At 47.0% G+C, this 14,467-nt stretch overlaps 1 protein-coding gene across 1 annotated transcript in view; it reads left to right on the top strand.

The window, feature by feature from the left end:
• Positions 1 to 14,467, top strand: part of LOC149347509 (cytosolic endo-beta-N-acetylglucosaminidase-like) — a 41,618-nt gene that overhangs the window by 11,816 nt on the left and 15,335 nt on the right. The window contains exon 7 of the mRNA XM_089541593.1: positions 6,577 to 6,767. Within this exon, the coding sequence (XP_089397719.1) occupies positions 6,577 to 6,767 (191 nt within the window). The remainder of the gene's footprint in view (positions 1 to 6,576; positions 6,768 to 14,467) is intronic.

Genomic DNA, 14,467 nt, shown 5'->3' with positions numbered 1-14,467 from the left:
GAGGATTCTGAACTTGTCTTTTTGCCGCGGGAACTCGATCTACACGTTCCTAGCATTCTTAGAAACTGCAACTTATTGCCCTGTATGGCCGATTTCCCTAATTAAATCGAATTAACGTCCGGCTCCCGCCCCTTTTTTTTGAATTCTGCCTCGTACGATGGGCGGAGTCGACCAACGCGTGAAGTTCCTTTCAGCCAGCTCCGTGGAGGCTTTGCTTTCGCTTTATTCTGTTTTTTAAGTTTCCATGAATAAATAGTTTCATTCGCAGATAATATAGCCGCAAAATAAGCCCGCAGAAATAAAAATACGCGCGGACTATTTGCTACTACGGACTACTACGTATTACTCCGCCGATGGCAGAGCGGCAAGCCGTCACGGGACTGGGTGAAAGGCACTCCACGCGTTGGTCGACTCCGCCCACCGTACGAGGCAGAATTCAAAAAAAAGGGCGGGAGCCGGCCGTTAATTCGATTTAATTTGGGAAATCGGTCATACAGGGCAATAAGTCGCAGTTTATAACAATGCTAGAAACGTGTAGATCGAGTTCCCGCGGCAAAAAGACAAGTTCAGATTCCTCTTCAGTGCACCTTTAAGATCTCCAAATATACCATGCCTTATTTGCTTTACGTATCAACTATTGTAACCTTGTCTGGAGCACCACAACCAAGAGAAATAAACAAAAAATCTTTACAATCCAGGAAAGAATCATACGATACATCGGGAACCATGAACACTTAGCGCACACTGGCCTGCTTTTCGTAACCCATAAGGCCGTTCCCGTCTTTTCATTATACAATTTCCGGATTTTGCGTACATACTTCTCTTTGTCTAATACATTTCGTGACTTTTTAATTGCCGCCGCTTCACTACAACGCCACGGACAAGTCGTACCTACACGAAACACAGAAAACACGTTCCTCGTTTCCGAACAAATTATAAGAACCAGTAATTGAAACATAACTGCCCCTCACTGCTAAACAAGTATAAATTTGACGCTAGGCCTACAAGAAGCGACTTGCGGGAACAATTTCTAAACGCACAATAAAATCCTAAAGTGTCTGTCCATCATTTGATCACATTGTGTTTTGTTATCAAATACTGACGTCCCTTGCGTAATTATGTCGTTTACGACGGTCTTTTTGAACATGTATTATGTTTCAGTATATCATATACACAGTCAGTTTTTATATTGTAACACTAGCCGTGTTTTCCTTGTATATAATATTGCATATAATAATGTTTTTTCTTTTGTTGTATTTCAATCATGTATCGGCACTGCTCTGTCTTGCTACGGTCTCTTGGGCCTCGTCAAGCTGCCCCGAGCAGCTTTTTGCCCAAGAGCTCTAACTATGTATAATGTAATGAAATAAATGAATAGAATTGAATAATACCGCTTAATTACACTTTTTTCTATCTAATTTTACACAAATCGGACGTTTTTCCGACCATTCTGTGAGAATTTTCACTATGCCGTGACGACTTGCGGTGGATGTGACGTCACACCGTTCCCGTGGCTATATCGACGTCGGCGCTATTTCGACGCAACTTTGACATTTTTGCCCATATTGAATTAACCAATTAATCTAGAGTAATCAAACTTGACTTCTGGGTTCATTTTTTCCTCCTATATCTGAAGCAACCATTGCTTTTCTTCTTTCTTTTTTAGCTCCCGAGTTAAACGCGTGTGCCATGCTTTGTTAACGGACGACCGTATGGGCCATTAAAGGCTTCCGCCTTAAAAGTATGGAAGTAATATTCGAGGATAAATCCGATCGCTCTCGCAGCTCTGTCGCATCAGGTTTTATGATCACGATGACAGTCGTTGCACTGCGACGATCACAAACAGCGCTGTAAAAGACTCTTCCATAGCAGCTGTACCGGCAGCCGCATATCTCGTTTCCGGGCAAAAGGGGAGCGCTTTTCAGTTTGTTTCTTGCGCTGTCTTTTTTTTTCATCCACCTGCTGCCGATGTGTGTAGATGCTCTCGGTGTAGCAGTTGCAACCAAGTTCACTTCGATCTGGCATTGCCACATGCATTGTGTTATACATGAAGTATTCCGAAGACTGAGGCAAGCACTTTTTTAAAACGCAGTAGGAAAACAAACCGACCGCTGAGCGTCGCCTCTGTCGGTAAACCAGCGGTTTCGCCGAGAAAAGCGTTCTTTTTACACTCCGAATGCCTCAGATAACTGGACTGTTAGAATAAAAGGTGGTAATGGATGCTGTTAATACCTCCTTTGAACAGTTACTACGTTTGTACTACCTGCTTACTACCTCGTTACTACCTCGATGAAAAAAAGGAGGTAGTAAAAAGGCTGTAATTACTGCTGGTGCTACCTTTTTGACCGTTACTACCTTTGTACCACCTCACTGGAAGCGAAGGGCTGCTACTCATATGACACCAGCCGGAATGAAAGTCACGAAAACGTATGCAATTGGATTTACATATGCCAGGGATTCAATACCTGTCGGGAGCTAGCTTTAAACCTGACTAAGGGACGCGTGCTATATGTGACCAGAAATCGCATGACGCCACCCGCAGCAGTGTAAGACGAATGGTTACGTCACAATTGCGCAAAAAAGTACCTAAATTACTCGAAGCGTTTCTGAGTCTTATAAATGACTTCTAAATGATCAGTCGAAACAAAACAAGTCGTTAAATGTCGTAAAGCTTTGAGTTAGTCGATACTCATGGGATTCCGTCCGAAATATCCCTTCAAAAATTGCTTCAATTAGAGGTTGAAGCGTGACGTGCGCGTTCACGTGTGTCGACCGCTGCATCTCTGTGCCGCATAAGGTTAGGCCTAGCGTTTTCATACTGGTTAGGAGTTCGTTCGCTGCACCGGCAAGGCTGGAGCGAAATGATCCACCCGCCGCATTTTGATAGCAGCTCCACTCTTCCTCTATATTTTTAGAACGCTTGCGCGTTTCACCCCCAAAGGGCGCGCAGTTGATGATTCCGCCAGACAGCTGTCAGACCTAGCATTTCATCCAGATCACTGCAGCTTCAAGTTAAACTAGGACGTCTGGCAGCAAGCTGGCGAAATGTACACGATGGGCAGCTGTAGAAATCCGGAGAGATCTTTTAAGGAGAAAGCATTATTAGGCCCATTACGAGAAAAGTCGGTGGCCTGTGTGAACTCGAAGATGGCGCTGAAAATCCCAGCGATGGCAAGAAAATAGAGTGGCTTCATTAAGCGCCCATTAAGCAAGCCCCGCCACTTTAGACAATCCTATACATGTCGTTCTTTTATATAGTATACCCCCCGATGGCCGACCTCCATGTGGTATCGCCAGTTTTCCTGATATTCGTACCAAAATTGAGACAACCGTTCATCGTACAGCGCTCCTGGGTGGTGTCGTACGATTTCTCGTTGCATAGTGCTTACATGTGTTTGTAACGCAGATGCCATAGCTTGCGCCAGGGATTCGAACCGACGGCATATGTACCTTCAACTGTACGCCTTCCCAGACTTTCGTGTCAAAATTGTCCTACAGCGTTCCTTCCTACGTCCAAAAATTGTCCGTCCTACAACGTTCCGGGAGGTGTCATGCGCGTGCCCCTGTGTGTGGATGGCTCTCAGTGCAAGCAGGGAGAGTAATGCTATCTGATTCCCACACGCAAACAGCCTTGAGTGTCTCTGCCCATTTTTTTTTTTGAGCTGCTATACTGCATTAAAGAAATAGCGTTCGTTGGTTGTAGCCGAAGGAAGGGAAAACTTTATTTACACTAATGGTTTTTCCTGCGGTTTGGGGGCATCTTCAGAGACGTCTTGGTTCTACCCCCAGGAGCCTTCTCTGTCGAAGTCGTCCGCCTCTAATCAGTGGTCGGTCGCCCTCAGTCCAGGGCTCCGCTGGCCACTGCCGCCCGTTGAGCTCGCTGTACCAGACCTTGTTGGTCTTCGCAGCGGTCGCTGGACAGCAGAGTCTCCCACTGCTCCGCACTCGGGTTTTGTATTTTGGGGACCACGTCTATGTTTTGGCAGGCCCATGTGATGTGGTATAGTGTAGGTTTTTCGTCGCACCAGGGACATTTGTTCGTGTATATCGTAGGGTGCATTTTGTTTAGTATATGTAGGTTTGGGAAAGAGCCTGTTTGTAATTGCCTCCAAGTGACAGCTTCCTCTCTGCTGAGAGATTTGTGCGGTGGGGGATATCGCATTCTTCTGCCTCTATAGTTTTGTAGTATGGCCGAGTATTCCCTGGGTGCTGGCGCGAGTTCCGCGGTCTCGTCGGAAGCTCGGAAAGTAATGTATCCTCGAGCTATCCTGTCGGCCTCTCGGTTCCCTGCCACCCCGAACTGATTTTTCCAAGTTCTTATTCTGCCGCCAAGTCGCACTGAAATATCTGTTCCACTCAAACGCCTTGCACGTAATCTTACTAGGAAGTCGCTATCAATACTCGCAGGTATGAATGTACTGCAGGTATGCTTCTCAGCTGCGACGTGCGTCATAGAGCGCCAGCACCGACGCTGCTCCGATACCCCGCGATAAGGGGCTTTAGCCCTGAGACGGTTAGGGACGCCTCTTACGGCAGCTTCTGACCTTATAACAATCTAAAGTAAAGGTATTGAATTACTGTGATTTTTTTACTTATTATATCCCCTAGTGCCAGAGGCATTACAGATGGGGAGTGGTAAATATACAGAATTGGAGAGATAAAACAAACTTGGTTACATGAATGTCCAACAGCACCTGAGTGTACAATGTCAGTTAATGCTTCGCGGAACAGCTCATAATTATTAATGAAAACAACTGCGAAAAGGTGGTTCCACCGGCGTAATGTTCGTGGCAGGAACCATTGCGACAAGAATTTAGTGTTGCAAAACACATAGCCCGACTTTGTGAAGATGATCAATGCGGCGGGATACATAAATTGGCTGAGAGATGAGGTGATCACGTAGAGCGGGATGATGATCGTAGAAATTGGAGGGGGGGGGGGAGGCAATTTGCAGCACTTTTCTACACGATGTCAGTGTTGGGAGGCTGAGATTACGTTTCATGACTGTTATATTATCTGTGCGGTGGTAGTTAGCAAGAATAAAGCGTACCACCTAGAGATAACTAAATAAGTTGTGATTAGTACGGTTCTATACCAGTGTAGCATCCACGAGTTTGGATTGTAGCAATAGTTTCAAGCAAGAAGGAACATTTAAAAAGCTGTGACGTAACAGCGTAGCACGCGATTAGCGTTTTTAATTATATGCTTGGTATGAATAAAGCAGTCAAGGTTAGCAGTAATGTGAACCCCGAGATATTTATTTGACGAAACTAATTCAAACAAAATGTTATCGATGTATAGTGGGGCTGGGAGGTGGAAGTTTTTCTAATTACACACAGCAGTTTGCATTTCTTAATATTTTGGTGCATCAACCATTCCTTGCCCCAGTTCCCTATAGTGGTAAGGTCTCACTGAAGTAAAGCAATAACGGGCCGAAGCGGTGGCTTAGTGGTTATGGACCACGGCTGCTGACCCGAAAGACGCGAGTTTTATCCCTGTTGTGGCGATCGAATTTCGATGGAGGTGAAATTCTAGAGGTCCGTGTATTGTGGGATGTCAATGCCCGTTAAAGAACCCCAGATGATCGAAATTTCCAGAGCCCTTCACTACGGCGTCTCTCATAGCCTGAGTCGCTTTGGGACGTCAAATCCCCATAAACTAAACTAAACTAAACTAAACTAAACTGAAGCAATAACGTTAGTGTCTGTTATTTTTCTAAAAATGAGGCAATCAGCGAAGAGCCGCCTCGGTGATTCAGTGATTATGGCGCTCGGCTGCTGACCCGAAAGACGCGGGTTCGATCCCGGCCGCAGCGGTGAAATTCTAGAGGCCCGTGTACTGTGCGATGTCAGTGCACGTTAAAGAACCCCAGGTGGTCGAAATTTCCTGAGCCCTCCACTACGGCGTCTCTCATAGCCTGAGTCGCTTTGGGACGTCAAATCCCCATAAACTAAACTAAACTAAACTAAGCTAAACTAAGCTAAACTAAACTAAACTAAACTAAACTAAACTAAACTAAACTAAACTAAACTAAACTAAACTAAACTGAAGCAATAACGTTAGTGTCTGTTATTTTTCTAAAAATGAGGCAATCAGCGAAGAGCCGCCTCGGTGATTCAGTGATTATGGCGCTCGGCTGCTGACCCGAAAGACGCGGGTTCGATCCCGGCCGCAGCGGTGAAATTCTAGAGGCCCGTGTACTGTGCGATGTCAGTGCACGTTAAAGAACCCCAGGTGGTCGAAATTTCCTGAGCCCTCCACTACGGCGTCTCTCATAGCCTGAGTCGCTCTGGGACGTTAAACACCATAAACCAACCAACCAATAATCAGCGAAAGTTAATATGAAAGTATGTATTTAACTAAACTTTTAACACGTTCCATAACAGCAGCAGCAGCAAGAGAACATGTTAAATAGTTAAGCCAGGCATTTCAGATTTCATAAAATGAACAGCTCTCACATAATCAACCATAAAAGACGGGTTCTTATTCAACTTTCTGGAGACTCTCTGCCCAAGTGGCGGCGCAGACAGCGTTTGAAGGCAGCTCTGCAACTCTGCCACGTGGGAAACTGCGCAGGTGGTGTCGATCCTGCCTTGGTTCAACCTGCGCAAGCAACAGCTGCAGCCTCGGGACCAGGGCACCTGGCCCTGCGCTAACGGCTCCGCCACGGCCACGGTGCACACGGAAATGGCTTACAACGGGGGCGGATGCCTGCTCCTACGGTTCACGCCCGGGAATCAGCCGTCCGAGGACAGTCCTTACTTCCGGTGAGGCTCCGGCCGCGTGAATGGCTGATATAGTCAAAGAGAGGATTTCCGGCGCCATAATGACATTGTCATCGGCCGTAGCACGTCGCGTAAAGAAATAGCACAAAAACCTTGCAAGGACACACAGACAGCTGAGCTAGTGTATATTGAATTTGAAATAAAATAGCGTCAACAGACGAGGCGTAGTGGAGGTGGTGTAATGTGGAGTCTATTTTGCCCATATTTCGCCGTCTGTCGTCTGCCCATCGCTGGCTGTTGTCTGTCTGCCAGTTTTTTTGTTTGTATGTTGCATGATAGCCTGGATGCCAAGGTCTGTTCTCACCTACGGACTCACCAGAACGTGTTTAAGGGAATCCGAGGGTGCCAAGCAAAGTCAAAGAGATTCAGGTAATCTTGCTAGTGCCAACAACTGTCCAAAGACGGTCTGTGAGTGTCTACAAACGGTCCTAAGAATGTAATCGAGTGTCAGAAAATGTTTAAATGCTGCCAGAGAGTTTCCAGAGGGTGTGGAAGTGTGTCCAAAGGGTGCCCAAGAGTTTTCAGGTTGGTCGGCTTTTACTGCCCAGGAGTGACACCCTTGGGAATATGTACCTATTCTTGTATTGATATCCAAGGGGGCAAGGCCTATGCAGGGTATGGACAATGGCGTTCTACTGCACTTTAGAAAGGGTGTTGTGTTTTTTGGCTCCGGAAGACACCCCGCAATGGCTTATCGACTGCGGCATCGGGTTCTCAGCAAAAGTGTGCGAGTTCAATGCCAGCTTGCGGTGGCTGCATTTTCATCAAGGCGAAACATCAAAACGCTCGTGGTGTGCGTTTTACTACAACATCCAACGTTTTACTGTATAGACTACAACGCTGGTCAGAGAGCCGAACGGGATATTTCGTTTTCTGATCGTCACCGTTCACGACCCATTTTTATTGGTCCCAACACCCATTCCTTTTTCGCTTTAAAACTTCTTCCCTTATTCACTAAGTCACGAGTCGGTGCCTTCTCGAACCTCGCAATAACCTCGTCCCTTTGCTTCATATATACTAATTGTTTTTCATTACAGTTGAACTTCGTCATAACAAAGTTGAAGGGACCCAGCGATTACTTCCTTATAGCTGTAGCTTCGTTATAGCCTGTGTTGACCGAGCTTTCGATGGGAATCGTAATCACTTCGTTATATCCATTATTTCGTTATAAACCATTCCGTTACAACGAGGTTTCACTGTATTCCTTTCGAATATCCGCTGTCTTTGATTTTGTTTAATGTACGGCTACTGATCCCAAGTTGACGTGTTCTATCCCGGCCTCGGCGGCCGCATTTCGACTGCGGAAAAATGCAAAAACGACCCTGTGCTGTGCGCTGTCAGCTCACGTTAAACAATCCCAGGTGGTCTAAATTAATCCTGAGGCCTCTATTACAGCGTCCCTTAAAGGATGTATGTCGCGTCGGGACGTTAAACCCCACAATTTACCATTTACATTTTTCAGTTCAGTGCAGCTGGAGTGGGCTTGCCTTCGTATATTATTTTTGTTGGTTGTGTCTGAGAGGTTAAATTCTGTATACTGAGGTAACAAGAAGGAGACAGCACAGCCCTACGGAGGAAGCCAGTTAAGGTCAATGATTAAGGCTGTTTCACATACAAGCGACTGAGCGAATTTAGCGGTTGAGTCGCGCATCGCGGCGAAATATTTCCAGCTTGTTGGAAGCTCGTTGCTGCCACCATGCCTTCTGTCAATAGTATATTGAAAAAAATTCAGGATACGAATTCATTTGTATTTTGATCAGCTATTTAATGCAGAAAATGCTTGAAACGGCATTGAGTTACCACTCTACTTATTCGCAACCAATACAGTTAGAAAGTTTGCGCCTTTTTGCTTTCTTTTATTGGAAGAACATTGTCGAATAGCAGCTGTTTACGATCTCTAGGGACAACAACTTCTACCTTAAAAGTTGTCTCTCTTTCATCTATGAGCTGTGAGGACACGAGGAAAGTGTACTGGTTGCGAAAGCAACACTACGCGAGTCGCCGAGCCATCTCGCGGAGCCGAGGAAAGGCCATACTGCGCATGCCAGAGGAGCAGAGATGTCACACGGCGCACATCTAGCGACTCAGAGGTGCCGCCGCCGCGCTCGCCAGTTGCGCATGCGTAATAGCGGCGCATAGCTAACGTGCCGGGGCCGCCGCCGCGCGCTCTCCATCACCTCTCTCTCTCTCCTCGTTGCTTTCGCAATCCTCCAGGTTTAACCAGAACTAAACCACTGCCAATTTTTTTTATTCACTCTTAGCCTTTAAGCACTATTCGGAAAGGCTGCATCAGTGCTATATGTTTTTGTGTAGGACCGATATGAAATCGCGCAGGATCGCTTGCCAGCTACACCAAGAACATTTTAGACGTGGGTCATGTAAATATATTTTTTAATAGAAATAAAGCTTATACGTCAGAGGCTTTTTTCAGAACAGGCAAGTACATCGAAGATGTTATAAGAACAACATATAACTACAACAGCAATTATGATGATTAGGGGCAAGATACTTGTGGTATGATGGAAGTTGCTACGTAACCATGCATGACGGCTCCTCATTTATACAATGAGCTGTCTTTGGCTTTAATAAAACAGTTAATGATTTACACTGTCGTTAAAGGGCAACTGCATAGGTTTTAGAGATCGACGAGCTTACAGGGGTCGAACGAGTGAAACCTGCAGGTAAAGCATGCGAAGTACTTTCAGGCTAGCATATCAAAATGGTGACGTAATTGCGGATTTAAATCGAGACGGCCATCAAAGTCCTTCGCGGCGCACAGCTCCAAGTAGGGAGTGCATCATGACGACATCGAAGGTACCTGTACATTTCTAGCACATAATCATTTGCTTTCAAGGAAAAAAAAAAAAAAACCAACGCCACCGAAGGCAAAGGCCTCCGAGCGTTGATTGGCGGCATCAAACTAGGCACGGTAGGGTGTGGTTGGCGGCAGCTGAAATTTGAAATCTTGCCTTCTTTGACGTCACATTAAACTTGTCGCACACGTCCAGTGGTGAGGAGAAGCGTAAATTTTAATCGTTGATCACGTCACTATTTTAAACGCTAGCACACCATTCTTTATAAACCTCTTTCATTCCGAGAGTCACTGCCGGTTTTCTTTGAAGTGTTCTGTCCGTCGTGTTCTTGAGCGCTCAACTGTTTAGTTGTACATTCTCTTGGACCCAAGCACCGATTTACCAAGTTGCTAGAGTTCAAGTTCTCACGAAATTTTCCTCCAGTGCTGACTACTGTGCACCATGTGTTAGCATAAAATTTCGAAGGGCAGGACTACGGAAGCAAGAAACCAATTTCTGAAGGCCTGTATTGCGAAGGAAAATTTGTGACATCATTACGCAAGCTGGGTACCATTAGAGGTTATCTGTACGCATATTTCATACGTGAAATGTTGTCACTGAGCGTGTTTAAAGAACATTTTACGGCCCTCTCAACCTATGTCCCTACAAGTAAATCGGAGCCCGCATTGGAATTCAAGCCATTTGTTCACCCCTTTGAACTCATCAGTTTTATTCCTTTGTGGTCAGTACTTTCGAGGACAAATGAAGTGATAACGCGACAGTAAGGACTCGAACACAATCACGTAAAATAAATATCGATATCACTTTCATAGAGGAATAACAAGCCAGAAGAGATGAATAGTCGCTCTTTGTTATTTATAAGTTGAGAATAAGTTACCACATACGTGAGAATATTGTTCTTCATAATTTATGTTCTGCACTGCCAAAGACAAAAGGTATCAAAAAAGAAGTGCGAAAAAATGACATGTTATAAAAAGAAAACATTGCAGTGAGATATGCTGTTCTCTGCTCCTCACTTGAGGACTGCTTTCTCAAAGAATCACCACAAGAAGCGATCATTTATAGTTTGCTTTCTAGCCTTACTTGCTCGTTGGAAGTTGTAGTTATTGATCCAAGCATTTTTTCTCTGTGAACTATCTAAGGACATAATGCTGTTCGCGTTTGAATTACCCCAGTCTCGTTTCATATTCCATTGACTCTACATTCGAGTACTAGACCCCGTAACTTGATGAAAGCGATCTTGGGGCATCAGTGTGTCGTTTTTCAGCAACTAGCTCATTACACCGCCATACATTGCATCACGCTAGTCCGACCTCGATATAGACAAATGTGTTGTTGGTCCGCCGGCTAATAGCAGAAAGATCGGCTTTGATTGCGGCTTAATCTTCATGGAGTCCTTTGTCCTCTATAGTAGGCCTGTCAGCATGTCAACTTGGTGTGGTATTATTTGTGGGGTTCAGAGTCCCACAGCTGCACATACGAGAGACGCTGTAGCGGAGGGCTACGACTCAATTTCAAACCCTTGGAGTTTCGTAACGTGCACTGACACCACGCTGGAAACGGGCCTTTTTTGCACTTTATCTCCATCGAAATGGGCCGCCGCAACCGCGGTTTAATCTCGCGTTCTTGAGCTCCGGAGCCGAACATCATGACCACTGATTAACGGCTGCGGGTCCTGCCAACTCGTTTGTTTCAACTACAAGACTTTCAAGCCCTATTTTTCGTTTCTATCGAAAAGCAATATTTTCTCCGCCTAAATAGTATACTGAGATCCCAAGAAAGTCAATTCATTAGTTTTCCAGCGCAAAATAACGGCGGGTAGATTTTCGCAGGCATGTGCGATATTTAGTACAAAGTATATTACCTGATAAAAACAGCAATATCAAAACGCCAGGAATTGGTAAGAAAACATCCGAAGCAGAGTAAAACGATTTGTTTAGTAATATACGTTGTTCCTAAAACTACTGAAGAAAGAAATTTACATCACTACTGTTGGCAAACTCTGCGTAATAATTACGGACGTCGAGCAGCATCGTTTAGTGTTTCGCGAAATATTATTTACTCCGTTCACTTACTGCGTGACAAACCAGGAATTGGTTTTTGAGGAAAGGAAATGGCGCAGTATGTGTTTCACATATATCGGCGGACACCTGAACCGCGCCGTAAGGGATGGGAGGAAGGTAGGAGTGAAAGAAGAAAGAGAGAAAAGAGTGTCGTAGTGGAGGTCTGTGGAATAATTTCGACCACCTGGATATCTTTAACGTGCACTGACATCGCACAGCACACGGGCGCCTCTTGCGTTTCGCCTCCATCGAAACGGGCCGCCGCGGTCGGGTTCGAACCCGGGGTGGTGGTGGTGAAAACATTTATTACGAATGAGCAGGAGGTATGTTTGGATCAGCCCGTAAGGGACCGATCCTTACAAACACTAGGTGGAGGTCCCTAGTATGGGACCCCAGTGGCGGTTGCCGCCGCCCGGGCGCGCCCGACTAAGGCTTGTTGGGCCTGTAAGTCGTGGCAGCCGAGCAGGGTCGCCTCCCAGTCCTCCCGGGCTGGGTTGGGGATGGGGGGAATAGCGGGGTTGGAGGGGCAGGCCCACACCATGTGATAAGTGTCAGAAGACACTGCACTACAGTGGGGGCAGCTGCCGCTAAAGGAGGGGTCAAAACGTTTTAGCGCTGCCGGGCACAGCAATGTATTGGTGAGAAGGCGGAGAAGGAGCCGCTCATCCGCCTTCTTCAGGCCTTTACATGGGCTAGGGTAAAGACGATGACAATTTTGATAATATGTTGTAATATCTTTGAATGTATAGACCGGATTAAAATCGGGTTCCTGATCGGACGGGGAGGAGAAAACAGCCCGGTGAGAGAGCGCGCGGGCGGCTGCGTCTGCTGCCTCGTTTCCTGCCAACCCCTGATGAGCAGGGGCCCATATGAGGTAACGGTGTGCGGGGTCCGTATCCCGTATGCAATTTTGGTATATTCGATAGGCTAGGAAGGGAGTGCAGCCTTGTTCGACGTTCCGACAGGCCCCTCGCGAGTCGGTGATTATGTATTTTGAATTGGAATGTGAGGCCGCGAGAGCAATCGCGATCTCTTCTGCTTGTGTTGCACTGCGGGCTCTGAAAGTTAGGCCGTTAACTGTGTTGCTATTGTGAACTACCGCGGCCGTGTACCATCCCCCGTGGTGAGGGCCGGATGCGTCCACGTAGTATACACCTGTTTTGTTGCCATAATATCGGGCTAGCGCTTCCGCTCGTGCCAGGCGCCGACCATTATGGTCTTCATGTGACATGTTTGCTGGAAGAGGCCGCACGTGGAGGGCACGTCTCCACAGTTCCGGGATGCGAAACCTGTCTTCCATTGGAGGGGTGTGTTGGATATGGAGTCGAGCAAGAAGGCGGCGACCCGACTCCGTTAGCGACAAGCGCGTGTACTGGTTTGTAAGGTGCGCCTCCCGGAGTTCCCGGAAAGTATTCACCACCCCAAGAGCCATAAGCCGGCTGTTTGAAGTAGTGATGGGGAGGTCAAGGGCACGTTTAACAATTTTGCGAAGGATGACCTCAAGGGCGTCCTCCTCTTGTTTCCGTAGGTGGAGATAAGGAGTCGAATAGAGAATTCGACTAGTTACGAAGGCGTTTGCCAGCCGCAAGGCATCCTTACTTCGTAACCCTCCGCGTTTGTTGGAAACCCGGCGGACCATGCGGCCCACCTGGTCCCCCACCTTACGGAGTTTGGCCAATGTAGTGTCTGGCCGCCTGTATTTGTGGATGTAGAGTCCGAGTACCCGTATCTCATCACTTTCGCGTATGGGACCACTCTCAAGAGAGAGATATATTTTAGTTGTGCACTTCTGTGAGGGGCGGAGGTGCACAAATTCCGATTTTTGAGGGGAACATTGAAGACCGCAGCGGCGGGCGTAGCGGTCTACTATCGTCACCGCTGTTTGCAGGCTGGTTTCAATGTCTCCTGTGCTGCCCTGCGTGGCCCACAGAGTGATGTCATCAGCGTACAGGGCGTGCTGCACGCCGGCGACACCACTCAGCTGGGCCGGCAGGTGCATCATGGCCAGATTGAAGAGCAGCGGGGAAAGTACCGCGCCTTGAGGGGTTCCCCGCGTGCCGAGTAGGTAAGGACCATGGTCTCTATCTTGAATTCGAATGTAGGATTGACGATCTATTAAAAATTGTCTTATGTATTGGAATGTATTGAGGCCACAGTCGGTGTGACTTAGGTTAGTGAGTATGATCTCATGTGTTACATTATCAAATGCCCCTTTAAGATCCAAGGCGAGTACTACCCGGTCATTATGGGGGCATTCGAGGGGGTCAAGGACTTCCCGATTGAGTTGCAGGAGGACATCCTGTGCGGATCTGTGTGGGCGGAATCCGAACATGGTGCTCGCAAAGACTTGTTTGTTTTCAAGATATGTAGATAACCGATCCCGCACCATCGTCTCCATTAGTTTGCCCACACATGAGGTGAGAGAGATGGGGCGGAGGTTATCTGTGTCAATTGGTTTGCCAGCTTTAGGAATAAAAGTGACCAAAGCCGTTTTCCATTCGATTGGTAGGGGGGTGTCCCCGCGCCAAATCGCATTGACGTATTCCAGGAGGGACTGGTATGCCAAGTCGGGCAGGTTCGTCAAAAGCTTGACGGTGACCTTATCCCGTCCTGGCGCAGTGCCCCGTTTCATTTTGGCGAGAGCCGCCCGCAGATCATGGAGCTGGAAAGGTTGATCCAGCTCCGTGTTCTCTCTGCCTGCATAAGAGTACGCAGATCCACGGGGGTCTTGGGCTGTACACAGATACTGGTGCCGAAGTTTCTTTGCCAGTTGAGTCGTGTTGCCAGAAAAAGCGTGCAGGGCTCG

The sequence above is a fragment of the Amblyomma mixtum genome, chromosome 4 (assembly GCF_055824585.1).
Source record: "Amblyomma mixtum isolate Tamu chromosome 4, ASM5582458v1, whole genome shotgun sequence".
In the NCBI taxonomy this organism is placed as follows: Eukaryota; Metazoa; Arthropoda; class Arachnida; order Ixodida; family Ixodidae; genus Amblyomma; species Amblyomma mixtum.
Note: the sequence above shows the minus strand (reverse complement) of the source record. Positions and strands in the feature narration are given on the sequence as shown.